General features: G+C 32.5%; 3 protein-coding genes across 3 annotated transcripts; 1 reads left to right on the top strand and 2 right to left on the bottom strand.

Moving 5' to 3' along the window:
* Positions 1–1,579: 1,579 nt before the first annotated feature.
* Positions 1,580–4,591, top strand: GCK72_015959 (uncharacterized protein; the record flags this gene model as incomplete). The annotated part of the gene is made up of 6 exons (XM_053731234.1): positions 1,580–1,583; positions 1,627–1,677; positions 1,726–1,788; positions 1,868–1,948; positions 1,995–4,353; positions 4,402–4,591. The coding sequence occupies 6 exons, from the start codon at positions 1,580–1,582 to the stop codon at positions 4,589–4,591; spliced, it is 2,748 nt and encodes a 915-aa protein (XP_053586006.1).
* Positions 4,592–4,864: 273 nt separating this feature from the next.
* GCK72_015958 (uncharacterized protein) lies at positions 4,865–10,089 on the bottom strand (the record flags this gene model as incomplete). The annotated part of the gene is made up of 5 exons (XM_003098692.2): positions 4,865–4,984; positions 5,034–5,276; positions 8,036–8,661; positions 8,837–8,948; positions 9,943–10,089. The coding sequence occupies 5 exons, from the start codon at positions 10,087–10,089 to the stop codon at positions 4,865–4,867; spliced, it is 1,248 nt and encodes a 415-aa protein (XP_003098740.2).
* A 12,588-nt stretch (positions 10,090–22,677) lies between these two features.
* Positions 22,678–23,167, bottom strand: GCK72_015957 (uncharacterized protein; the record flags this gene model as incomplete). Its single annotated transcript, XM_053731233.1, has 2 exons — positions 22,678–22,728; positions 22,952–23,167. 2 exons carry the CDS (start codon positions 23,165–23,167, stop codon positions 22,678–22,680), a joined length of 267 nt encoding a protein of 88 aa, XP_053586005.1.
* Positions 23,168–27,520: the final 4,353 nt, after the last annotated feature.

The raw sequence follows: 27,520 nt of genomic DNA, 5'->3' as shown, positions 1-27,520 counted from the left end.
TCCAAGATCCTACTAGCGCACAAATCAGCTTTACATACTTTCAAAATTGGTTGAAACAGTAAAAAATGTGAGCCAGTACTATATTTCACACTCTGTTAATTATTGTCAAGTAACAACCATTACAACTGGAAATTTTAATTTAAACATGCACACATTTGAAAACAATAAATACAATTATGATTGTATAATGGTCGTAACATATTTGAAAACTGTCAGAAGTGCTCCATTTTTTGGAAACAGTGACTTTTTCTCGGATTTTCGAACTTCGATTCCCATAATTTTTGCTACAAACGATTATTAGTAATAAACTGTAAAAAAACTGAAAACTCCATAATCGATGCTTCTTGAAACAGTTTTTTTTTAAAATTTCTACATCAGAATTCACGTTTAAAATGAAAAATTATTTGTTTTCTCGATTTTCTGTAAAAATGAAATAACTAAAGCTATTCTTTCACGAATCTAAACATTTTATATCTGTAATATTTTAGTTTTACAAAAAGTTTAAAACAGTAAATCAGTTGAATCTCGCAATAAGTTTGGAGAACTGAATACTGTTTCAAAAAACTCTTGAAACAGACTTCTCAATTTTGAAGGATTTAGTACATTTTCGGTAAGAAAACCAAAAGATTTGCAGTCACAATTACAATTTATACTGGAGTACCTTCATTCAGCTACAGTAATAATTTCTGACAAAATTGAAACAGTAATAACAAAATTCGAATATCTGGTACTCAATGATAGCAGAGATTATATTGGCTTTCGATATTAAGAAAATCAAGGTAACTTGCTAAAACAGAATTTTCAATCTGTCTGTGTGTCTGTTTCTCCACAAATCGCCAGTACTGCTATAAAATTTGGACGAATAAATGGTAGGCGAATAGATTTTTGAAAATTTTTGAGAATTAGGAACATTTCCTGAAACAATAATTTTTACAGCTAAAAATAACCATGTCTTTTCAAAATTGAGGCTACCAGAATAGTTATCTGAAAAATAAAAGGCTAGATGAAAATAATAATTGATATTTAGCTGAAATTCTTCTTTTGAAACTTTTAATCTAATAATACTAACAATATCACTAAAAACGTCTCAATTGGTTTAAAAATTTTCTGAAACAGTGATTTTTTCTAATCCACAGAATCCTACTAATAAATATCATTAACCAGAAACTTATCCATGAATAATAATTTGATGATGCAACGACATTATTTAAAATTGAGACCATTTTTGATTGTGGATATGACACAGTAAACTTAACAAGAATTAAGAAAATAATCTATAGATTAAGGTTTTTAGAAACAGGATACAAATGCATTCATTTATCAGTGACTCCTGTATCTCACCCAAATCAAGTTTTACCTGAAACAGTAAATCAGATTTTCATATGTATGTTAAACATTTGTAGTTTTATTACTTTTCCCCGCACCTCTCTAACAAAAAATAAAAACTATTTTTAATAGAGCACGTTTCCCCTGACCCCTTGACCTTGCTCTACTCTCAATTCACTATCTGACGTTTTCTCATTTCTCTCGCCCGATAACCAATTATTGATCGATTTTCCAAAAAACAATAAGCGAGATAATGTGTAAGTTGTTCACCGAGATTAAATAATCAGGTTTGTCTTTCAGTCTGGCTATTCATATTAGCATTCGCATCGATTCAAGCTCAACATGTCAGAAGTAACCAGAAGAAATTTCGAATTTGGAAAATGGCTGTTATTCTTTCAGATTTACCAATGAGAGGGAACTTCAATTCATCTAATAGTCATTACTATCCACCAGTAACAGATGGTGAGTTTCATATCAAGGAAGTTTCATATTGTGTTATTTATTTTATGAGTTTCATATTGTGTTATTTATTGATTTTCAGAATTTATACCATACTTCTCTAATGCTAACGCGTTTGCTAACGCGTCTACTACCCGTCTCCGTATCCGTCGTAATAGTAATAGTAAGTACTAAACCTTGACTATCTATTCTATTGATTTTTTTACCAGATGACTTCTCCGTTACGGTAGATCAGATTCTAAAAATCTCTCGAGTTATCAATGGAATAGCTCTTCAACAAGGTCTCACTAAGAAATCCATTCAATCGGAAACCCTGATCACCGAACTTTTGAATCTGGGATCCGTCATCCCCGCACTAATCCACGATCTCAAACCAAATGAAATCGCGGCTCTGATTGAGGAAATCCAGAGTTTTCCGGATAATCTCAGTCAATCCCTGGAAATAGATAGAATTGAGCAACGATTCCTTTTGTATAGTTCAATGATCAACAAAATTAAGGGAGTCGAGAAGAACTTTGGAATACCGGACAGCAATCAATACCTGACAGATGTTAAGAAATTGGCGAGAACAACAGAGAACTTGGGAAAAATTGATGATGGCGTCACATGTATGAAGTACATATTGGATAGACTGGTAGATCTAGAAACAACTACGGACATTGCAGCTGAACTTTTTCTAAAACTTGTTGAGATCCCAGTGATGACAAACAGAGTGGAGAGCTTGGACAAATTTAAGGCATTCTTTGATAGCAAGGTGATTGGTGGCTCGATTTTCGAAACGTTGACTAGAGTTCAGTCCGCGGTGCAGGAGTTCAGATATGCCAAGCCAGCTGTTAATCTATATGATACAAAAGACGATGCAATTGCTGGAAAAGTGGGTGAAAACATTAAAAAATTGAACGACTTGGCTGGAAAGGCAAAGTCTGCATTATCCACTTTCCACATTCTTAACCAACTCTTCATCCATCGGCTCCATCGTTCTGGTAATCGAGAGTTGACTTTATCGGCTGGTTTTTCCAATGGGTTTAGTAATTTGCAATTGATTTCTGATGATTTGAGGGATCAATGGGTCCAATCAGTGGTTGATGGACAAGCGGAGTCATTGGCAAAAGCTATGCAACAGTTTAAATCATTCGGTGAGGCGATTAAATCGATGGATAATTCTTTTGCATTACCACCTGGAGAAGACCAAGTTCTGAGACGTGTGTACGATAGAACTGCTCAACTTGCTGAGATATCTGAAAAATTTCGTGGATTGGATGAAAATACGAAGCAATTCAAGATAAATGTACTCAAGAGTGAAATGAGACCTACCAATCAGGACAATTTCAGTAATTTAATGGAGAAAATTTGGGCATTGAGAGATCAATACAGTGCAACTCTACAAGTGATCGACTTGGCTTCAAAGTTAACTGGAGATCACAAAGAAGATCTGTCAAATATGGTAAAAATCATTGCCAATTGTGAGCCTGAAACTGCTGTAGTTCAATTGAAAACTCTTCGGGAGAGTTTAGAATTTAAAAAGATTCTGAGTCTTTTCCGAAATGCTGAAAAGGAATTAAATACTCTGGAGAATGTTCAGCAAGAGGTTCATAAGACACAGAATCAAAATTCGACGGTAATCGGTCTTGCGAAGTCAATCGGAGAAGAATATGGAGAGGTGAAGACGTATATGGATGGTTTGGGTGGATTCTTTGATGGCGTAGATCAGATTCGAAATCTCAAGGGAATCGACTTGTTGGGAGAAGCCGTTGAAGCCGTAAAAATGTTCCGTGCGTCTAATGAAAGTGCGCTGAGTTTCTTGAAAATCAAGGAAGCCATTCCGAGTGTCCAACAGAAGATGATGGATGTCCAGGCTACTATGGATACATTTAAAGATGGTTTGGAAGTGAAGGTGTTGGCTGGACTTCGGGATGTACTACAGGATTCTCAGACAATTGGATCGGCGTCACGGGTCTATTGGAGTATGGAGAAGGTCAATAAGATTGTGGTGTTGGACGAAAAAGCAGTGAAGGTTATTCAGGAAAAGATGAAAGGTGTGGATCCGGAAGATCAGGAAAATCTTGATCAGTTACTCCTGATTGATAACCAGTTGACTACTGTTTATGCACAAATCGATGGAGTCAAGAAATCTGTCATACCAACACTGACATCTGACCTATCCTCACTTTATCAGGTCTTCAAATTGGCTACAACTGCTCCAGGAACCCCCATGGATTTTTTGAAGATTGGAAGATCGGTTGAGAAACTTACCAAGGATCTGACATTGACACCTGCACAGCTCAAGTCACTTTTGGAAGTCAAGAAGAATCTGGAGACACTTGACACTTTTGGATTGGACTTTGCTAAACACCACAAGGATATCGATGGATCGACGAGGGCTCTGAATCAGATGGATCTATTTTTTGCCGACTTCAAGATAAACGTGACACCAGTTACAACTACTCCAATGACTCCGCCACGAACATCTTCGACTCCGCCACCTGGACAGTTACAATCAAATGCATCTACTGGATCTCTTGGAGAAAATGGAGAGACAAAAGTGGAGGGAGGAAATTGGTTTGAGAAGTGAGTAGCTGGTTGAATTATTTGAGGTGCTAAAATGAATATTTTCAGACACCCTTGCTGGATTGCGTTCATCGCATTCATTACTCTCGAATTTTGTGTTGGTACGTTTGTTGCAATATGTGTGTGGAAAAGAAAAAAGAGTGTGAAGAATTCGAATGATGTTGAAAAAAGAATAAACACAAAACCACACAAAGAGAACGCCAAGAACGAGCAAGCTATTCAGATGAGAAGCCGGTGAAGGAAGTAAAAAAAGAGTTGTACACGGACAATTCCTAATTGAAATGTTTTTTCTTTGTCGATTTCCTTGTTCACCGCGTACTCAAAATTACCTCGTTCCAGCAATAAACCGTGAATTTGTTTTTCTTAAAGCATATAAACTTTTTCGAAGCTTTTCAATTTCCGTTAGTCAGATACCTGGCGCACCTTTGACATTTATATATTTAAATTTGTGTTAGTTTACAATAAAAGGTATCTAATCATATGAATTTAGTGAAGAGCTGATTGTAGAAATTCAAAATTCCGGACGATTCTCGTGATACTCAATGATATCCGCGTAGATTCCCTTGACTTTCGCAATAAATGATCCAAGGAATGCCAATTTGATAGGACTGTCAGGCATCGACACCACTTTCTGAAAATTGGTTTTTCTGTCTGTGTGTCCGTCTGTCCTCCTCACATACCTCCAAAACCGCCGTCAATGCGGGAAGAAGATACGCAGAAACACGTGGATACGCTAGTTGGTAGGTGGTGGTGAGCTGCTCCAAATCGAATGGAACTTCCTTCCCAGCCTCTTTGCAACGGGTCTCCAAGAACTTGTAGTACTTCTCCAGGTACCTATCAGTGTTGGCGTGACGCGCTTCTGGAGTCAGACACGTGTTGAACACTCTGGCCAAGTCAGTGGCAGCTAGACCGAAATGGATCATCTGGAAGCGTCAATTTCATATTTTTAGCATAATATTCATAGAAAAATCCTAAAAAGCGATTTCCAGGTGGAATACTCATTTTTTGAATATTTAGAAAGAAAATCGCATTTTTCTGCACGTCAAAACTCTTTTTCTTGGTTTTCCTTTCAAAAAATCTTATTTTCTGACGATTTTTCATCAGAAAACAGTTTAAGACGCATTCTCCGAGTCGATCGAGCATCGATCAACTGACCATAGGCACACGAAAAAAGTTGATCATCTCCGATTTGCCTATAATTTTGATCAAAGATAGTATCAAGTGTCTTCAGCAAATTGAGGTACTTTTTGGCCGGGTCCGTCATCTAGGTACCTAGGAAAATCAAAAAATCGATATTTTTCGAAAATTTTTCCTGAAGTAGTTAGGTATGAAATCTCAACGGGAAAGTATTGTAGACACTATTTTAAGCATTTTTTGTGTTCAGAAGAAAATTCCAGCTCAACACCTTCATTGTGAAAATTTTCAAAATGTGTGGAATTTTAGGGTTTTTTTCATGAAATCGTTTTTATCTCGGCAGTGACCCGAGAAGACAAGGGTTTTTATTTAAAATTCGGAATCTACATAAAATTTGGTATTGGAAACATGCTGTCCCTACTCGTATCCCAAGGACCGAAGTACGGTTTTTGGGGGAAGAATGAGAAAAACTGGGATTTTAATTTTCGAGGTCCTCCGGTAAATCATTTTTGATGTTCCAAAATTACGGTTTTTTAAGTTTTTTTATTCAATCATGTCATTTTTCTTCTGTCCCGACACAATTTTTGATTATACCACGAAAAAATATTCGAAAAAATTGAATTTTTTGAAATTTTGAAATTTTTTTTTGAAATGAATTATTTGAACTGAAATATGAAGGATACCATTATAAAAGTAGGAGGATATAATTGAAACATAATTTAGGTTTATGAAACAACTGATTTCCATCATCGGGTCATCTGCAATTTACGTTTTCAAGATGAAATTCGGCGAAATGCTCAACTTGGGAAGTTGATGCAAAGGAACTTCATACCTGCAACGTTATTCGACTGAATACTGTGTTGAATCTGACAGGAAAAGTGAGAAAACGATAAAAATTTACTGGTATAGCAAGATTTTCAAAAAAAAAGGACTAAAAAGAACTTTTCTGACTTCCAAAAAAGGTCAAACCATTGAACATGTAAGAGTCTAATTTTGTCCTTTTTTTTTGAAAATCTTGCTATACCAGTAAATTTTTATCGTTTTCTCACTTTTCCTGTCAGATTCAACACAGTATTCAGTCGAATAACGTTGCAAGTATGAAGTTCCTTTGCATCAACTTCCCAAGTTGATCATTTCGCCGAATTTCATCTTGAAAACGTAAATTGCAGATGACCCGATGATGGAAATCAGTTGTTTCATAAACCTAAATTATGTTTCAATCATATCCTCTTACTTTTATAATGGTATCCTTCATATTTCAGTTCAAATAATTCATTTCAAAAAAAAATTTCAAAATTTCAAAAAATTCAATTTTTTCGAATATTTTTTCGTGGTATAATCAAAAATTGTGTCGGGACAGAAGAAAAATGACATGATTGAATAAAAAAACTTAAAAAACCGTAATTTTGGAACATCAAAAATGATTTACCGGAGGACCTCGAAAATTAAAATCCCAGTTTTTCTCATTCTTCCCCCAAAAACCGTACTTCGGTCCTTGGGATACGAGTAGGGACAGCATGTTTCCAATACCAAATTTTATGTAGATTCCGAATTTTAAATAAAAACCCTTGTCTTCTCGGGTCACTGCCGAGATAAAAACGATTTCATGAAAAAAACCCTAAAATTCCACACATTTTGAAAATTTTCACAATGAAGGTGTTGAGCTGGAATTTTCTTCTGAACACAAAAAATGCTTAAAATAGTGTCTACAATACTTTCCCGTTGAGATTTCATACCTAACTACTTCAGGAAAAATTTTCGAAAAATATCGATTTTTTGATTTTCCTAGGTACCTAGGTGACGAACCCGGCCAAAAAGTACCCCAATTCACTGAGAACACTTTATACTATCATTGATCAAAATTATAGGCAAATCGGAGATGGTCAACTTTTTTCGTGTGCCTACGGGTGATCGAACGAGTCAGAGAGTGCGTCTTAAAATTGATTTTTTGACCGGATTATTGAGATTGGGAGCCTGAAACAGTAGAAATTTTTCTTCATAAGCTATTTTCTGCACGAAAATGAAGAAATTTTGTTTTGGTAGGTATCAGTAACGAGTTATGCAGTTTCTGATAAAAATTCACAAAAATATGATTTAAAAGTTAAAAAACCAAAAAAAACCGTTGGAAAAATGCGATTTTCATGCTAAAAACTTGGGAAAATCATTATTTTCGCAATTTTTCGACTTTTTTTAAATGTGTTCTATAAAAGTTATGCCTATCATGCAATTAGCTAGTGTTTTCCTGTAATAAATTTTTTGAAACTGTAAAAAAAAAATTTTGCCAACAAAAGTTTGTAAAATTAATGAAAAATTGTTGTTTCAAAACAATTTGTTACAGTAATTTAATTTTTTTCTCAAAATTGAATTAAACATTAATTTTTCAATAATTAGTAATTACTGTCTTAAAATTGTTCTAGGAAAGCAAAAACAACAAATTTTTTCGATTTCGGTAGAGCGCGGTTGCAAGAGGCGTGCCTTGCTGATAAAATTTTCCACAAATGTAGAATTACGGGAATAAGGGTAGATTTACGAGGGCTACTGTACCCACCTGAAAATCAATCAACTTCTTCAGATTGTCCTGCGCATCCCACATGATATTAGCCGACCACAAGTCGCCATGAACAAAAACTCGCTGCATTTCAAGCTGCGCCGGTAACAAATCCAAATCATCCGCTGTCATAATCTCCGGGAGCTTTGTTGCAAAAGTCTTCGTGAGCTTCTGCATTTCCGGATCCGGGAACTGCGCCATCAGACCATTGTTGAGTTGAAGGAACCAGTCCTTGAACGTGGAGTACAACCCAGCAAGGCCTCTATGCGGCGCCTTCCGTCTCTCTTCCTCATTCATATCCAAAAATTGAGTTTGCAGTTTTGCCAAGCTATCCAACACCTGGAGCATCTGAGAATCCGTGAAATTTTCCAGTGGTGACAGGGTTTTCACATTCTCCACAAGCTCTATAGCGATACAACCTTTCGTGTAGTTCCCATCGGATTCCAGCTCGATTTCCTTTCCGAAATAGTAGTCGGGAAGGATGGAAATTGAGGTTGGAAGAGTGCGGATGTAGTTGTAGAAGTAGATTTCCGAGTTGTGGCATGGCGGCAAGAATTTGATGAACTCATCGGAAATATCGGCGGCGACTTTTGGCGGGAGCTTAGCCGCTTGAGCTTCGAGGGCTTCTGAAAGGTTAAAATGTGAGATAAGCACGGCACGCTTCTTACAACCGCGTTCCACCAAAATGCTTTTGAAAAATGTATTTTTTCTCTAAGTCTCTTAATTTCGCACATTATTTTCTTGGGTTTCGGTAGAGCGCAGTTGTAAGAAGTGTGGCGTGCTAATAAAACTAAAACTCACGGAGCAAAGCCACTGGCGACCCAATTTTCAGCGCGAACTTATTGGGATAGGGGGATTTTTCATTTTCAGTAGACCATTCGACGTCAGCAATTCCAAGCAGGGATTGGAGACCCTGAAAAATACATTGAAAGCATCGTTTCAACACGGACCAGTAACATAGCGTCCAAATCTAGAATATTATAAAAAATTTTGAAACAGTGAAAAAAAAACGATTTTAACTTTATAAAAGTTTTAAATTGGTTACCCCAGTAACTTAGCGTTTAAATTTTGAATGTTAGAGAATTTTTTGAAACAGTGAAAAAATATTTTGATTTCTTTATATGTTAACTCAAAACTGGTTATCTTTTTAAACTATATACATCAACTTTATAAAAATATCAAAACTGTAGAAAAAATTGTGAAACAGTAAAACTTTGAAATTTACTGTTTCAAAATGTTTCAAAATTATAATAGAGAAGTTGTTTATTAATTTAACTAGGTTTAATGTTACTAAATCAATAAATAATGGAAATTACGTTTTGGCACAACTTAGTAGATTAACGCTCAATTTTTGAATGTTAGAATATTTTTTGAAACAGTGAAATTTTTTAAAATTCTTTATATGTTAACTTAAAACTAATTTTTTCTATTTTAAACTACATCCAGCAACTTTATAAAAATTGAGAAACTTTAGAAAAAATTGAGAAACAGTAAAACTTTGAAATTTACTGTTTCAAAATGTTTAAAAGTTTTTATAGAGAAGTTATTTATTAATTTCACTAGGTTTAATGTTACTAAATCAATAAATTATGGAAAATTACGTTTTGGCACGACTTAGTAGCTTAACGCTCAATTTTTGAATGTTAAATTTTTTTTGAAACAGTAAAAAAGTTTATATTTAATTTGGTAGTGTACAAATACCGAAGAAAATTTTGAAGTAGTTAAATATTATTGTAAACGAAATTTAGCAACTTCATAAAATTTTAAAATTATAGACATAATTGTGAAACAGTGAAACTTATACAATTACTGTTTCAACATGTGTCAAAATTTTTATGGAAAAGTTTTTCTCAGTTTGGTTTTTTCTGTATCATCTAATAATGATGTCAAATCGTACTAATACTTACAACTCCCTCGGCCAACGGCTTGATGGATTTCTTGTCTCCAAACTTTAGTTCAACTCCCTTTGCACACTCATTCGCAATCTCCTCCACGTCATCCCATTGGAGAGTTGTTCCAAGTAGACCATCCGCAAGTTCAGCGGTCTTCAGCATTGTCGAAATGGCGGTTCTTCTAAAAAATCGAATTTTTATTCCATAGAATCGAAATAGTAAGTGAAAACTGTAATACAATTGTTGTATCTATGACGGAGTGAGTGAAAAACGCCAATTTTTTGTGAAGGCTAATATTAGAAACAGAAAATAGTCAAGCTAAGAATATTAGCACGGCACACTTCTTACAATCGCGCTCTACCAAAACAGAAAAAAAATTGTGTGCGAAATTGAGAGACTCAGAGAAAAAGAGACATTTTTCAAGGGGATTTCGGTGGAGTGCAGTTGTAAGTTCTGAAAATCAAGTTTTCTAGTTTTGTGAAATGATTATTTTTCCATCGATAATCAGAATAAATCAAACTGTCTAAATATGAATAATTCCTATGAAACAGTAAACAAAACGTTTGGATTTCTTAACTAGGAAAAAATAAACTAACCTTCTGTTTTTGTTACAAAATTCAATATTTTTAAAATAGTTTAAAAGAAAACAATAGCTCTTGCATCGTAAATTTCTCATCTTCAGGCGATAAGAAATTTTGTTGAAACAGTAAAAACTCCTGTGAAACTAGGGAATAAAAGCATTGAGATTGTTAATTACAGCAAAGAGTTGGTAATAATGATATTTTGGAGATGTGTACATGGACTTTCAGATACGAGTCAGTTAATTGAGTCAGATCGAGTACTACTATAGATTCTGGAGACCCAGTTGGTTACTAAGTTCAAACCGGATTTGAGGAGAACAGGTCAATGAATCAAATGCTAACAGTGAGTGGAAAATACAATTTTTCGAAAAGCGGGATTTTTTAAACAGGAAAAATTGTTTCAGTTAGACATAGATTTTCAAAATCTTAGAAGAAAACTCCAATCAATATGCTCAGTAATTTATTTTTGTGAAATGATTATTTTTCCATCGATATTAATTCAACAGTGTCAAAATTACTAATTCTTGTGCAACAGTGAAAAAAAAATTTCATTGTGGATTTCTCAACTAGAGAACATAAAACTGGAAAACCCAGCAAGTTATTGTTTATTTTTCACCGTCAGATAAAAAAAATTAACAAAAAAATTGATTACACTGATTACTAAATGTTGTGAAACAGCAAAATTAGATAACTTTCTGAAAAACTGGAAAACATTATATTATTTTTTTCGAACTGGACGCTTAAAACCCATATGCTTGAAACAGGAAAAAAATCATTTTAAAAGAGGTTTTAGCTTTTCTGAACATAAAAAATTACTGTTTCAATATTTTTCCAAACACAATGAAGCTTTGTTTTTTTCACTGGATTTTACTTAATCCATTGTTTTTTGCCAGCTTAAAAACAGCAATTGTCCCGAGTAACATGCATCAAACTCAATTTCTTCTCTCGAAACGTTTTGAAATAGTAAAATATAAAAAATTGACAGAAAATTGGAAAAATAACTGAAATAATTGTACTGAAACAGTTTTTTAAATATAAAACTTGCTTTAACCTATATTTGGACGTATTTTGCATTTATTATGTTAATCGGTGTGCATAGCAGACAAAAAAGCACAGAGAATACTGAAAAAAAAAACCAATGACTATATATTTACTTGAAATCAGAAACGGTAATTTTTTAGTTCCAAAAAATTTAAAAGTTGATACCGAACAGATTCTACGATTGAAAAGTGAAACTCTGAGACTATAATTGAATTTTTTTTGAAACAGTAACATTATTATAATTAAAACAGTTATTAACACGGCCGTCTTTTTACAACAGCGCTCTACCGAATCCGAAGAAAATAGTCCGCAAAATTAAGAGACTCAGAGAAAAAGAGACCGGGCATTTCGGTGGAGCGCAGTTGTAAAAACTGTTTTAAGAAGAAAACGTGAGAAAGTGACCTACTGCTCCACTCCTTATATACACTCTGCTCTGCTCTCCCACCATATGACCATTCTTATCAGTTACACGGAAAAAATCGCATAACTGGTAGTTTTTTCTTCTTTTTTATTCCGGTTTTTATGGATTTTACAAGACAAAAAACAGGAATTAATAGCGTTTCGTTATCAAAAGCAATTCGAAAACGGAAAAAAGAGTCTAGCCTTTTACATCAGGGTAGAGAAATTGGTGTCTTATCAATTTTCCAGTTTTTGTCGGTTGAAAAAGTGATTTTTGTGTTTTGGAAGTGTTTGGTGTAAAATTGATTATCGAGTAAATGAGCAAAATATGATATTTCACTTTTGAGTATACTGAAACAGTAATATAGTTTTTTTTCAACGCATCCATCATGTAAAGCAACTATATTGAACTAAGATCCATACATTTACAATAAACTCGTAATCAATTCGAAATTGTTACTGTTTCAGAAAATTTCCAAAACATTTCACTTTGACTAATAATGTAGTTTTTCTTTTAGATTCAACCAATAATTTTTTTTCACTGTTTCACAAAAACTTGAGAGTAATTAAATCAATAATGAGCAATTTGATTGAAAAGTTTTTTCAGTACATCGTTAAATATCTTAGGTAATATGTTTACTATTTTCTTGTTTAGAAACTTGAAACAATAAAAAACTTAAAAACTAAAAAATCGCCAAAAAAAGTGTAGCCCCGGGTAGAAAGACTGATGTGTTATCAGTCATATGCATTTTTTTTTCCTGTTTATAATGATTTCATATACAATGTGAATACTGATAAAAAATTGTATACCTAAGCTGAAAATGAAATGACAGACACGTGTCAGACAAAAATTCACTGGCTGTGTACTAAAACCCACTATATCGTTATTTTTCGAGCCAGAATAGAAAAATGTTTGGAGAAAAACGCGCTTCAGGCGCGCCAGACATCGTTTTTTTTTTAAATTCTTAAGTTAGGCCAAAATTTTAAAATAACAATAAGTACGAGAATGCTTCAACCGATTCAAAATTATTACTGTTTCAAAAAATTTCCAAAATTTTTCATTTGACTAATAATATAATATTGCTTTCAGCTCATATGTATATAAATTAATGTATGAAATCAAAACCAACAAGTTATTGAATTCAGATCCATACATTTTCTAGGAAATAATTTTTTGAAACAGTTCTTTTTTTTTAATCTGTTTCATGACTGTTCCTTAAGTTAATTGTTCTGTATCTGAGGTAATAAGTCTATCATTTGTGGTACTCTAATACAAAATATTTTCTAAAACTGACTTAATCTTTGTGGAGACGCCACAATCCTATTTAACTACGGTTTTTGAGACCAAATTCATCCAAAAATTCAAATTTTTGCAGAAAAACAGAAAAACGCGTCTCAGGCGCGCCAGAAAACGGATTTTTTTGATTTTTTTGCTGAAAATTTTACATGTAGTTTAGTCCTGTTTCAAAAATTCCAAACAACGGGTTCAAAATTTGTGATACAATAATAATTTTACTGTTTCAGAAAATTCCAAAAAATTTCAATTTTACAAATAGAACAATGATGTTCTATTCCTATTGAACTGCGGTTTTTGAGACCAAATTCATCTGAAAATTTCAACGTTTTCTGAAAGAAAAAAAAACAGAAAAACGCGTCTCAGGCGCGCCATACATTGGATTTTTCTGATTAAAAACATTTTAAGCAAAAAAAAAAAAAATTTTAAAATCAAAAACCAATAGTACCTATCATAGTTGTACGGAATGCCATTTTCCGAAAAACCGGAATCCGGAATCCGGAACCGGAATCAAATTTTTAATTTTCCGGAATCCGGAATCCGGAACCGGAATGAAGTTTTTCAAATACCGGAATCCGGAATCCGGAACCGGAATCAAAATTTTGATTCCGGTTCCGGAACCGGAATGACGAAAAAACTCGGAATTCCGGAATTTCGGAATCCGGAAACCGGAATGAAAAATTTCATTTTCCGGAAACCGGAACCGGAATGAAAATTTTCATTTTCCGGAATCCGGAACCGGAACCGGAATGTCAAAAAAACCCGGAATTCCGGAATCCGGAATTTCCGGAATCCGGATTCCGGACAACTATGCTACCTATATTAAATTCAGATCCGTTTTTAGAGAAGAACTTTTTGAAACAGTTGAAAAAATCTGTTTCCGGCACTGTTCCTTAAGTTAATTTTGGCGAAAAAGCGTCTCAGGTACGCCAGACATCGGATTTGACAAATTGGCCAAAAACAAACTTTTCGTACCGAAAATTTACTTTATAATGTAATTAATTGGAAAAAAGAACATTTTTTACCAAAAAATCGACAAATTGCATTTTGGCTGTTATTAAGCCAGTTTTGGTATTAAAAATGCAATTTTTTTTGCTGACTTTTAAGATAACAATAAATGTCTTAATAAATTTTTACTGTTTCAGAAAATATTCAAAATTTTCAATTTGACTAAGAATATAATAGCACGTCCCTGTCCGTTCGTATTTAAAATGGTGTATAAAAAAACCTCAATTAAAAAAAAGTTTACAAAATTAATCCCACTTTTCTAGTTTTTGACCGTTTTTTTTCCTCACAAAATTCACAAAAACTAGTGTCCCGCACGTACCTGACATCAGTGTCCACTATGAATTGGCGGAACATTTAGCTCGGTGGTCTCCTGAAATTCTAGTATAGAAAAAATTGCATTAGTATATATTCTCAAAACTAAAAGTCCAAAAGATATGCTTTATAATCCCTTGGATAGAGAAACGAAAGAAAGAGAGACGCAGAGAAATAATAGAAAAAAGAAAAAGGGATATGTGCTCTGCTCAACTCCTCAAAAGGTGGATATGCACTAGTGATTCGGAAAATTTTTCATAACTATTGAAGCGTGAGATAATGCGCTCTAATGATGATAATTTGAAACTGTGACTAACTAGGGAAGGATCCCTGGCCAAGATGGAGTTATAGAACTTTTTTTTGTTGATAAAACTAGAAAAATGTGGATTTTCGCACTGAAAAAGCCCGAAAAACTTTTTCCACATCAAAACCAGAACACAAATTTGAAATCAGGGAAAAATTTTCGACCTTTGAGCCTAAATGATCCTAAATAAAGAATGTATTTATAGATACCACAAAAACCACACTGACCGGAAATTAGATATGGCTTCACCTTTTTGTTTTACGTCAATGTTTGAAAAAAAAGCAAATATTTTTTTGGAAACTTTTTTGCTGATTGTCCAGGTGGGAATATCACAACTTTGCTTTTTTTTAGTTGATTTGGTTTTTTGGAGTTTGTGTGAACTGAACTTTGAGTGTTCAGTCATTGAGATCAAAATACGCAATGGGGGATTTTTTTTGCGCAGATGAGTGAAAAGTTAGAATTTTTTAAAAGCGGGCTATTATTAACGACTACCTAATAATGAAACCTTTCTTGAAACAGAAGAAATACTTGTTTGAAACAGTAAATATTTTCGATTTTCAGTGAAAAAAATGGGATGGGATTCCTTTCTTAAAGACGAGAATCAAGCTATAATGGCTAAAATGCCAAGGAATATTGCAAATACCTTTACGGCGAGTCAAATATATTTTTTTTAAATCCGATCATCAAAATTTGTAAAAATTGTTTTCTGTCAAAAAATGTTAGTTTAAGAATCAAGTTTTCACAATTTTCTAATTTATGGCGAATAAATTAATTGTGTAAATATATGGCATTACTGTATGATTACTGTATTGCTAAACTTGTTGAAAATTTTTTAAACTTCATTGTTCTGTTCTAATGCAGTGCAAAATTGAAACATAAATAAGTCGTCTGTACTAAACAGGTTCTAACGCACACTCATCTAAATAAATCAAAATATGAAAAATAGCTGTTGTATTTTCTATAGCGCCTATTGACTTTTGCAGGGTATATATTATTACTTTGTGGTTTTCGAATAAGGGGAAAAACACCATCTCAACCAATAATAAGTTTTTTTTCTACCTTTATAGCTTGATGTTCAAACACAAAATAGTAGAACAATGGAATGTAACAGTAAACTTAAAATTTAATTGAAAAAGTTTTGAGACAGTAATAATTTGTTTCTGTCAAAAATAGGTCTACCAAGTTTTATTTCCAAGAAGTTTAACCTATTTCCGATTTTGTAAGTTTTATGGTGTTAAAACTGCGTATTTTTATTTTGATAATCTTACAAAAGAATTCTGGATCAGTAAAAATTTCTACTACGTGATTTGTTTTTCAACCTTTATAAATTTGATCATCCTGTTTTAATATGTGTCAAAACAACACTATTCAGCACATCTACTAAAATTGTGACATTTAAAAACTTTTATAACGATACAAACTCAAAAAACTGAAGTAATTAGTAAATTTGATATGTATAAAGATCATCTAAACACTTTGAGACAGTAAAAGTGATAGCAAAAAAATTTATGGAATTTTTTTTCTAGCAGACGAATAACGTCTCAAGTAATTTCAAAACAAGCCCAAAACAGTGAAAATAAACATTCAACAGGGTTTGTTATTGAAATAGGGAAAGTATGATGTTTAAAATTAAATTAGATTTTAACTGCAGGTTATGTCAGTACTTAAGCCGAGCAAGACAAAGTGCAACGAACTATGTTATTAAAAAAGCTATTAAAAATTGTTTGCTATTTCAAATTGTCCAGCAGACGAATAACGTCTCAACTAGTTTTAAAACAAGCTCAAAACAGTGAAAAAATAAGTTATAAGACGCACTCTCTGACTCGTTCGATCACCCATAGGCACACGAAAAAAGTCGACCATCTCCGATTCGCCTATAATTTTGATCAATGATAGTATAAAGTGTTCTCAGTAAATTGGGGTACTTTTTGGCCGGGTCCATCACCTGGGTACCTAGGAAAATCAAAAAATCGATATTTTTCGAAAATTTTTCCTGAAGAAGTTAGGAATGAAATCTCAACAGGAAATTATTGTAGACACTATTTTAAGCATTTTTTGTGTTTAGAAGAAAATTCCAGCTCAACACCTTCATTGTGAAAATTTTCAAAATGTGTGAAATTTTTGGGTTTTTTTCATGAAATCGTTTTTATCTCGTTAGTGACACGAGAAGACGGGCTTTTTTATTTTAAATTCGGAATCTACATAAAATTTGGTATTGGAAACATGCTGGGCCTACTCGTATCTCTAGACCCAAAGAAAGATTTTTTGGGAAGAATCAGAAAAACTTGGATTTTAACTTTCGAGGTCCTCCGGTAAATCATTTTTTATGTTCCAAAGCCATGGTTTTTTAAGTTTTTTCATTTAATCATGTCATTTTTCTTCTGTCCCGACACATATTTCGATCATACCACTAAAAAAATTTCGAAAAAATTGAGTTTTTTGAAATTTTGAAATTTTTTCCAGAATTGAATCATTCGAACAGAAATATTAAGGATATTAGTATAAAACTAGGAGAACATGACTGGAACATAATTTAGGTTTATGAAAAAACTGATTTCCATTATCGGGTCGTCTGAAACTTACGCTTTCAGGGTGAAATTTAGCGAAATGTTCAACTAGGGAAGTTGATGCAAAGGAACTTCATACTTACAACGTTATTTGACAGAGGACTATGTTGAATATGACAGGAAAAGTGAGAAAACGATAAAAATTGACTGATATAACAAGATTTTCAAAAAAAAAGACTAAATTAGACTCTTACATGTTCAATGGTTTGACCTTTTTTTGGAAGTCAGAAAAGTTTTTTTAAAAGTCTTTTTTGAAAATCTTGTTATATCAGTCAATTTTTATCGTTTTCTCACTTTTCCTGTCATATTCAACATAGTCCTCTGTCAAATAACGTTGTAAGTATGAAGTTCCTTTGCATCAACTTCCCTAGTTGAACATTTCGCTAAATTTCACCCTGAAAGCGTAAGTTTCAGACGACCCGATAATGGAAATCAGTTTTTTCATAAACCTAAATCATGTTCCAGTCATGTTCTCCTAGTTTTATACTAATATCCTTAATATTTCTGTTCGAATGATTCAATTCTGGAAAAAATTTCAAAATTTCAAAAAACTCAATTTTTTCGAAATTTTTTTAGTGGTATGATCGAAATATGTGTCGGGACAGAAGAAAAATGACATGATTAAATGAAAAAACTTAAAAAACCATGGCTTTGGAACATAAAAAATGATTTACCGGAGGACCTCGAAAGTTAAAATCCAAGTTTTTCTGATTCTTCCCAAAAAATCTTTCTTTGGGTCTAGAGATACGAGTAGGCCCAGCATGTTTCCAATACCAAATTTTATGTAGATTCCGAATTTAAAATAAAAAAGCCCGTCTTCTCGTGTCACTAACGAGATAAAAACGATTTCATGAAAAAAACCCAAAAATTTCACACATTTTGAAAATTTTCACAATGAAGGTGTTGAGCTGGAATTTTCTTCTAAACACAAAAAATGCTTAAAATAGTGTCTACAATAATTTCCTGTTGAGATTTCATTCCTAACTACTTCAGGAAAAATTTTCGAAAAATATCGATTTTTTGATTTTCCTAGGTACCCAGGTGATGGACCCGGCCAAAAAGTACCCCAATTTACTGAGAACACTTTATACTATCATTGATCAAAATTATAGGCGAATCGGAGATGGTCGACTTTTTTCGTGTGCCTATGGTCAGTTGATCGATGCTCGATCGACTCGGAGAGTGCGTCATAAACTATTTTTTGCTATTGCAGATTTTTTTAAATGAAACAAACATTGATACAGTTTGCCATTCTTTCTTATTCATACAATATAAATTGATTTGATTTAAAATGTGTGTATTTTTGTGTTTTTGTAAGCATTGAGGCAGAACACTGCATTCAGAAAAATATAAAAAAAGTTTTGTATTTGTGAAACAGTAAAAATGTTCTATTTTTTCTACCATTTCTTGCATATCAACTTGTTTTTTCTAGTTTTTTTTTCTGTGTTATGGAGAATCTAAACGCATGAACCTAAACATTTTTACTGTTTCTATCTTTTCTGAAACAGTAAAACTTATGAAAAATAATGTTCAATTATTTGAAGTCATATTATTCAATTGGAATCCAATTTTTCAAGTTGTCCGCGAACTCATCATTAGCAGCTACCTAATAATGAAACGTTTATTGAAGCAGTAGAAATAATTCTTTGATACAGTAAGTTTTTTCGGTTTTCAATGAAAATGCTTTTTTCTTGGTGTTCGATTTGACTACATCAAAAACTAAAACATTAAAAATTTAAACAGTAATTTTTTACACGATTTGAAGCAAAAGATAGTATTGCAGATAACTTCACTGCAATCATCAGTGACTCAAATTGAAAAAATCAAAGTTTGTGAAAAAATGTTATGTTTCAGAACATCAATTTAAGAATCGACATTCCACAATTTTCTAATAAACTCGTTATCTTTTTTGAAACCAAAGACGAAAAACAAATTATAATGGCTAACAAGTTATTCAACATTGCAGATAATGCTATAATCATTATGTAAAAATGTGAAATTTATTGCAACGCCTTACTTCTTACTTGCCACTTTATCCCGCCGCAGGCCGGGAAAAAATCCCAAAAAAACGCAAATATTGCCAAAGAAGCGATACTAGCTCGCGACTTATACGTGGGCATTTGTAAACTTTTTTTGAAACAGTGGAGGTAAGTTTTTTTTACCTTTCAATGAAACACTGAATTGGTTAATATAACAATCTTACTAATATGAAAACTGAAACAAGAAAAATTATTCTCTAATGTTAGGATAACCAATAAATATTGGAGACTGGTAAAACGCTACTAAAACAAATATAAATTCTTGGCATCCTGTGAAGCGTTAGTATTAATAAAATTGATTAGTGTGTTTGATAACTAGGAAACCTGAAACAGTGAAAAAAAGTAACAATTTTTTAGAAATCTACTGTTTCAATGTTTGCTTTTCTGATTGACATATTTGTTTCTATAATTGATTAAGGTTGAATTTTAAAATTAAAATTCAAAATTTTCTTGATATAAAATCGAAACTGCAACACTCTCATAAGAAACAAAGAACAATTTATTTAAATAATGTTCTGAAAAAAGTCTAAAAATTAAATTATAAATTAGTAGACCGTGATACAACCCTTATCACCGATCCCTTAGTGGCAACATCCGTCTTCTCACAGCATAGTTGTCTCTTAAATTCCTTCCGATACATTTCAGATCTTATATAATATACATAAAACGTTTGTGAGAATGATATAGCAGCGAAGATGACCTGGAGAATACAATTTTTAAAATTTCAGTCATGTTAGCTTCGTACAGTTCTTACAACTGCGCTCCAACGAAATGTCTCTTTTTCTTTGAGTCTCTCAATTTCACACACTATTTTCCTAGTTTTCGGTAGAGCGCGGTTGTAAGAAGTGTGCAAGCTCACCGCATAACTTCTAACCAACATAATAATAATTGGGTTCTCGGTAAAATAGTCCACAAGGAATACCATACCCATACAAGTGACCCATGAGAAGCAAAATACCATTACCAGAATAGTTAAAGAACGCATTATTTTTTCCGCCATTTTGGAGTCCGATGTTCGTTTTTCTGAAAAATTTTTTTGACCGATAATTAAGAAAAATAGTTAAATTTAAAAAACCTACTTGTCTGATGAGAGTAAAAGTAAACATATCCGTAGATCAATAAAATTGTGATATTAATTGAGGTAATTAAGCCACCCCAGATATTCACTGCTTTTGCATCCATAGATAACGGAGGGTTGCAGAGGAAAACTATTTCGTCGGATACCTGCAGGAACTATGATAGCTATCAGAAATTTGAAATGACAGAATTGTAGAAAAATTTATGTAGAATATTTTTGAAGTTGACTATTTTATTGTAGTTACTCACGTTAGCGAAATAAACACATTTTAAAAATGAAAGATATCTCAAAAAGGGCCGGTGCTAGGAAAAAGTTGTCACTACAAAAATGTAGCAAATTTTACGTACACCTATTTGTAATTGAAAACTTTTTCATAGCTCCATCCATTTTTGAGATATGAGCCTTTAAAGTACGAAGATGTCAAAATTCCCGAGAATTAAAAACTGTGCATTTTTTGCTGATTTTAAGTGTTTTATTTTGTTTTCATGCCAACATTATTTTTAATTCAATTATTCGAATGTTCACCAAAACGACAAAATGCACACTTTTTGTTCTTTCGGTAATTTTACCACCTCAGCATTTTAAAAGTTCAAATCTCAAAAGTGGCCGGTGCTAGAAAAAAGTTGTCAACTGCTAAAATCATTTTAGTAAAATTCTCTGTCTTCTCTGCGTCTCTCTTTCTAACTAAAAAAAACATAAAAGTAAAGTTTAACATCTCGCTAACGACAACTACAAAAATGTGCAGGGATCATTTTTGTACTGAAAGTTTTTCAGCTAACTCCGCCTCTTTAAGAAAACCGAATACCTGACTCCATAACCTTGTCAAAAACGCAATCGGCAGTACACACGGACTAAACGCCATGACACTACAGTAACCCGTCGTCTGCCATTTCTGAGATCGGCTGACTACAGTAAACGACAGTAAGACATCAATAGCCAACGCGATGAAAGTGGTGGATTGCAGAAAACTTATAAAGATATAAGGGGATAGGTATAGAAGACAGGACCGTCTGGTGATTTGGACACAAGACAGGGCAAAATACACGTTGATAAACTCGAATAAAAGACAGAGGGAGTGCTCCGAGCAGAGGATGACCAGGAGCCAGCCGTGTTTTGACTGGAATTGAATTTGAGAACTTATTACTATTAAAAACGCAAAAAAATTGAAGAATTTCGAATTGGAATCAGTGGAAAATGTCAAAAAACTTCCAATTTCCAAAAAAAATTACTGTTTCAAAAAACCTCCAAAAAAGTTGCAAATTTCAAGTTATTTCTGCGCCCGTACCTAGTTCAGATAATCTTATTTTAACACGTTTTTATTCAGAAGACGGGATAAAAAGTTTTTTTTTTCAGCCTAAGAGCAAGCAAGATGTTGATTTTTTGCAAAAATTAGCTAAAAACAGAAGAATCCGCGGTTTTTCGCTTTGTTTGGTACTAAAAATCTGTTTTGGAACCTGAAACAGTGATTTTCAGTTGGTATTTCTGTCTGTCTATCTGTATTTCCGGATGTCCTAAAATCCGAATTTGTTACAATGTTACAGCTTCCGGATAATTTTAGATCTTTAGTATCATGAATTGAAAACTTCTAGAAGCGATCAGAATTTTCTGTAAATTGTTTTCTTGTCCGTCTGTCCGCCTGTCTGTATTTCTCAGTGTCCAGATGTCTAGTCTACTGCATGAAATATGTGAGAAAAGTTAAATAATATGTGCGAACAACTGACTTATAGAAATTGTTTTGCATATTTCTGAAAATTTTGAAACGGTAAATTTTCTCTGACATCAATTCAATGTGTGTGTCTTCTGTCTGTCTGTGTGTCTGTCTGTCTATATTTCCGGATGTCCGCATGCCCCAGAATCTTCCAGTCAGTCTAGTTATCTTATTAATATGTGATAAATGCGAGAAGAACTAACTCCTTTAAAAGTTCTGATATTTTCCGAAATTTTTGAAACGGTGAAATTTCGCGCGTTTTTTTTTGCTGTCTGTCTGTCTATCTCTGTTTTTTGATGTCCGCATGCCCGGATTTCAAAAAAAGTCTTCTTGATTAATATCCATGATACATACGGAAAATTAAATAAATAAAAAATACAGGTATTTGTCTGTTTGTCTGCCTATAAATTTTATTTTTTTTAAAGTTTCTCTGTAATTCCGGATGTTTGTGTCACAGTTGATCTATTTGTCTGAAGTTTAGTATTATCACTATTTTAACTCATAAAAAAAATAAATATGAAATGTTTGAAACCGTAAAATTTTGTCTGTCTGTCTGTAGTTCCGGATGTTCAAATGTGTAATAAATAATTTATTTAAGTTTTCGAAATGTCGAATACTTCTGCCATAGCATTTTTTAATTCAAAAAAAATACAATTTCAAAACATTTTGAAACAGTAGAAATAATCACCGTACCTGCAAGTTCTTACTCCTCCACGTCGCGTAGATCACATTGAAATTCCCGAAATTTCCAATCAAATTGAACACAATTATCACTACACCGATAGTCCCTAGCGCCGCGGTGGCCAGGGTGTTCAGGAGCCAGTGGTCTTCTTTATCTGAAGCTCCAGATGAAGCTCCAGATGGTGATGACGTAAAATATGTGATAGGGATGGCAGTGGATAAGGACATGGTCTGGAAATAAGACAACTTATTTTGTTTGTTCTCCTGACATATTCTCAGAGAAAAATAGAGCTTTTTTAATTTCTAGGTATGTAACTCAACAAGAATCTGATTAACTAATTTGTTTTCTGATTGACTAGCTCCCTCGCCTTGGTCATTGAAAGGTCACAGATTTTTTTTCACTGAAAAACACTTAAAAATACAAATTTTTCAAGCCAAAAAAGGTGGCTTTCACTCTACGGCTCATAGCTCAGCTATCAGAAGTGGTATCAACACCAAATCTTCCAAGAATGACGGGACAGCGATTGCCCAAGAAAAAATCAGGTGAAAAGGTGAAAAACGGACAAAGTTTGTCAACAAAGCGTGACATTTGGGCTAGTGAGAAATGAAAAATTTTAACGCTTGCGCCTTTAAGAATATTCATACCTAGTGGGATTAATAAGAGAAGGTGGCAAATTAATGTTTTCCTTGGTCTAATTGAATCAAATAGCAGAAAAATGCGGTTTCTGGAAAATTCAATCTGAAAACAATGAATAAAAATGGTTAACAATCAAGAATCGGACGTAATATTGAAGGAAGAAAAATTGAAACGGTAATTTTTTTCGAAAAACTTTTTCATTCCTGCAATAGAGCAATGTTGCATACTGAAATGATTCAAGGTACGTTTATACTTTAAACTTGTTATCTTTATCATTTATTATTATTTAGTGCACCCAAAACTATGCTCTAATACTATGGATTTGATTTCGATAGTTTTACAGTATATTGCCTAGCGTCATAATTTTTTATTTTTTGAAAATTATGATAAGACTCAATCAGTGTTGCAGTAATGTGATCAAGGCAGTAGTTAGTTTTATGAAACGGTAAAAATTGTATTTTTGTGTAGAAATAGGAATTAAAGGGGACTGCGATATTTCAAAAATTAAGATTTTTTATATGAATCGACTCAGAATTTTGTTGAAAAGAGAAAAGTCTCTTGGAGCCATGTCCGAAAACCAGTCTAAAACGAGTTATGAGGCCTCAAAGTGTCAAAAAAAGACTCTCTCGCCTGGATTTTTCATTATATTTCAACGTAAAATTCACCGAGGAGGTGTTCTGATTTCAATTATGTTTTGAATTTCAATTATGTTTTTCAATTTCCTGGAATCGGTTTTTTGGGATGTCTGTGTGAATATTGAAAAAAAAACTGAATTTCTTTTCTCGTCTCGGATTATTCACGGAAATGACGTGGGATATGTTTATTTGATTGGTTAGGGCACATTACAAAATTGCACAGTAGTGAGTTTTGATTTCATTTTCTTTTTACTATTTCAAAAAGTTTTGTTAATGATTTTTGCCTTGAGGTGTCAGGTATAGCATTAATCATTTGAAATTTCATTTATGTTCCTGGTGAAACATTAATAAATATACAAAAATTTCCGAATTCTATAAATTCCACCACATTGTACCATAGAAGACAATTTACCGGACCATATTAGAGAAAAAAGTAAAATTTCCAATAACTATGGCCTGAGATGACTTAGGAAAACATTTTTAATTTAAAAAAAAAATGCTTGAAATATATATGCTTGAGAACCTCTACTGGCTTAAATATAATACTTAATTATCTCTTAATTGGATTTAATTTGTAAAATGGCTAATATGATCCAGTAGAATTTAATTGAATTCTATAGTTTTATATATTTATAAATGTTTCATCAAGAACAGAAATAAAGTTTCAATTAATTTTTTGCAATTATTTAGAAGGCAATTATAATTAAGCTTCGCTTTGATCTTTTGCGTTTTTGCAGAAATGTTACTGTTTCAAAATGTTAAATCCTTATTTGGCATCAAAAGTTGATGTTAAAAATTGAGTATGTTAAAAAGCATATAAATACTGAAATCCATTATGACTGACTATTTTCATAAATTTTATTTTCGGAATAAAAAATACTCAAATTTTTTGAAGCTGATTTCCAAACTGTCTCAAATATTATAACATTATTAGAGTAAATATGATTCGTTTGTGCGTTTTCTGTTGTTCGCCAGTAGTATGCATAAGCCCCGCCCCCTGTGTACCTAAAACGTGGCTCCTAAAGCACTAACTTATTACTCATTGTGAACTGGTAAGACTGAAAAGCTTGGGATTTCTTTGAAACAGTGAAACAATTTTTGCTCAGTAAGGAATTATTGGATTGCATATTAAAAACAATTTCACCAATTTGAATTATCAAAACTAGAAATTTCCGTCAGTAGCTATATTTTAAATTGAGAAAACAGTTTTGTACTTTGAAAAAAAAATTGATATTGGAAAAAAAAACTATTTCATTTAATTTGAAAAACTAACATATTTTTACTGTTCCACTGATTACTGTAAAATTATAACGCTTTCTAATATGTTGTTGTGTCTTTTATAATTACATTTTGAAACAGTAGAAATTATACAATTTTGGAGTTTAACACTACATCAAATAGCAAACTTTTATTAGAAAAAACAAAGTATTATTAGAAAATTATATTTTTCTATTATATTTTCTCGAGCTTCTTTTGATTAATAAGCGATAATTACTGTTTCACAGTAATTAACTTTGATTAATACACGACAAACTTTTTGAATGTTCGAACTTAAAATATTGATATCTACAGTAGCTGTAAAAAAGCAATTTTCCATTGAAACAGTAAGAATTTTAGTCTTTGTGAGAATATTTCTGTTTCAGTGCTCCTATTTGTGAAAAATGAAATTTTAGACACTCAATCTTCGCAATTTTTTTTTGGAAATAATATTAAGTTTTTTGGAAAAAACAAGAGTTTTGGGAATTATACGTTCTCGTGCTAAACTTGCTAAAAAAATTTTGAAACATTAATTTTTCTGTTTCAGTGCAGTGCGAAATTGAAACATAAATAAGTTTCCTGTAGTCTACAAGTTCCAATGCACACTCATCTAATAAATTGAAGAATAAAAAATAGCTATGAGACATAGCTTTGGTATTTTCTATATCAACTACGGACAAATTACTTTTGAAGGAATTCCAAGTTTGTGGTTTTCTAATAGTAGAAAAAACCATAATTGGTTAGAAAAACTGACAGTTGGAGAATGTTGAAAATCCTTTTGTCATATTGTTGATCTACTTTAACAGCTTGAAACATAAAACAAATGTAATTAATTTTTTAATGTTTAAACAAAGAGTAGTAAAAGAATGTTGGATTGTATGGTTTGTGTAATAGGACGAAAATTGTAACAGTAAACTTAAAATTTAATTTTAAAAGTTTTGAAACTGTAATAATTTCTTAATACCTTCACTGAAATTAAAAAAAATCAGATTAGATTTTTCTGGTTCCGGGAGTTGTACTGTGTAAGAACTGCGTATCTTTATTTTAATATCTTATGAAATAATTCTGGATCAGTGAAAAAATTTAATACGTGATCATTGCAAAAATTTGTGTTTTCACTGTTTCTAACTATTCTGAAACAGAAAATCTAATCAATATCAGAAATGTCCTTTTTTTTGTATAGTGTGTATAAACTTTTAACATTATTTTCTACAAGATTATCTTTTTTACTGTTTCAAAGTTGCGGATTTGATTTTCATCCTGTTTTAATATGTGCCAAAACAAAACTACTAATAATATTACTAAATTTGAACATTTTCAATCGATACAATCTCAAAAAACTGAAGTAATTAGTAAATTTGAAATGTACAAAGATCAGAAAAACCAGACTTGTCAAAAATCGGGCCGGGCCGGGCCGAAATTTCTCTTGTCCCGGCCGGCCCGGTCAGCCCGGATTCAAAAATGGGTACCCATTGTTTACCAATTTTTTTTGAAATTTCTCGAAAAAATAGAGTAAAAATGCTTAAATTATCATACATATTCACGTTATGATTTAATTTTGAATTTTTATTCGAAAACTATACTTTTTTCAAAAAATTCCAAAAAATTCCAAAAAATTTCCAAAAAAAATATAAAAACTCAAAATGTTTTCAAAACATGTTTCAAAACGGGCCGTGCAGAGATTTTTCCTGATTTTGGCACGGCCCGGCCCGTGACTGGTCTGAGAAAAACACATTGAAACAGTGAAAGTGATAGGACCAAAAATTAATAAAATATTTCTTTCACCCAGCGGACGAAAAACAGCTCAACTTGATTTAAATTCAGCCCAAAACAGTAAAAAATAAACATTAAACAGGGTTTGTTACTGAAATAGTGAAAGTATGCTGTTAGTACTCAAGCCTAGCATGACAAAGTGCAACGTGCGAAGTTATAAAATATTTATAACTATTTCAAATTGTTTTTTAAAGAATGAAAACTGAAACCATTCGTCATTTATTTTCATTGCAATACAATGAAAGTTAATTTGTTTTAAAATAAGTGTACATTCGTGTT

The sequence above is a fragment of the Caenorhabditis remanei genome, chromosome IV (assembly GCF_010183535.1).
Source record: "Caenorhabditis remanei strain PX506 chromosome IV, whole genome shotgun sequence".
NCBI lineage: Eukaryota > Metazoa > Nematoda > Chromadorea > Rhabditida > Rhabditidae > Caenorhabditis > Caenorhabditis remanei.
This window is presented reverse-complemented; position numbering and strand designations above follow the sequence as displayed.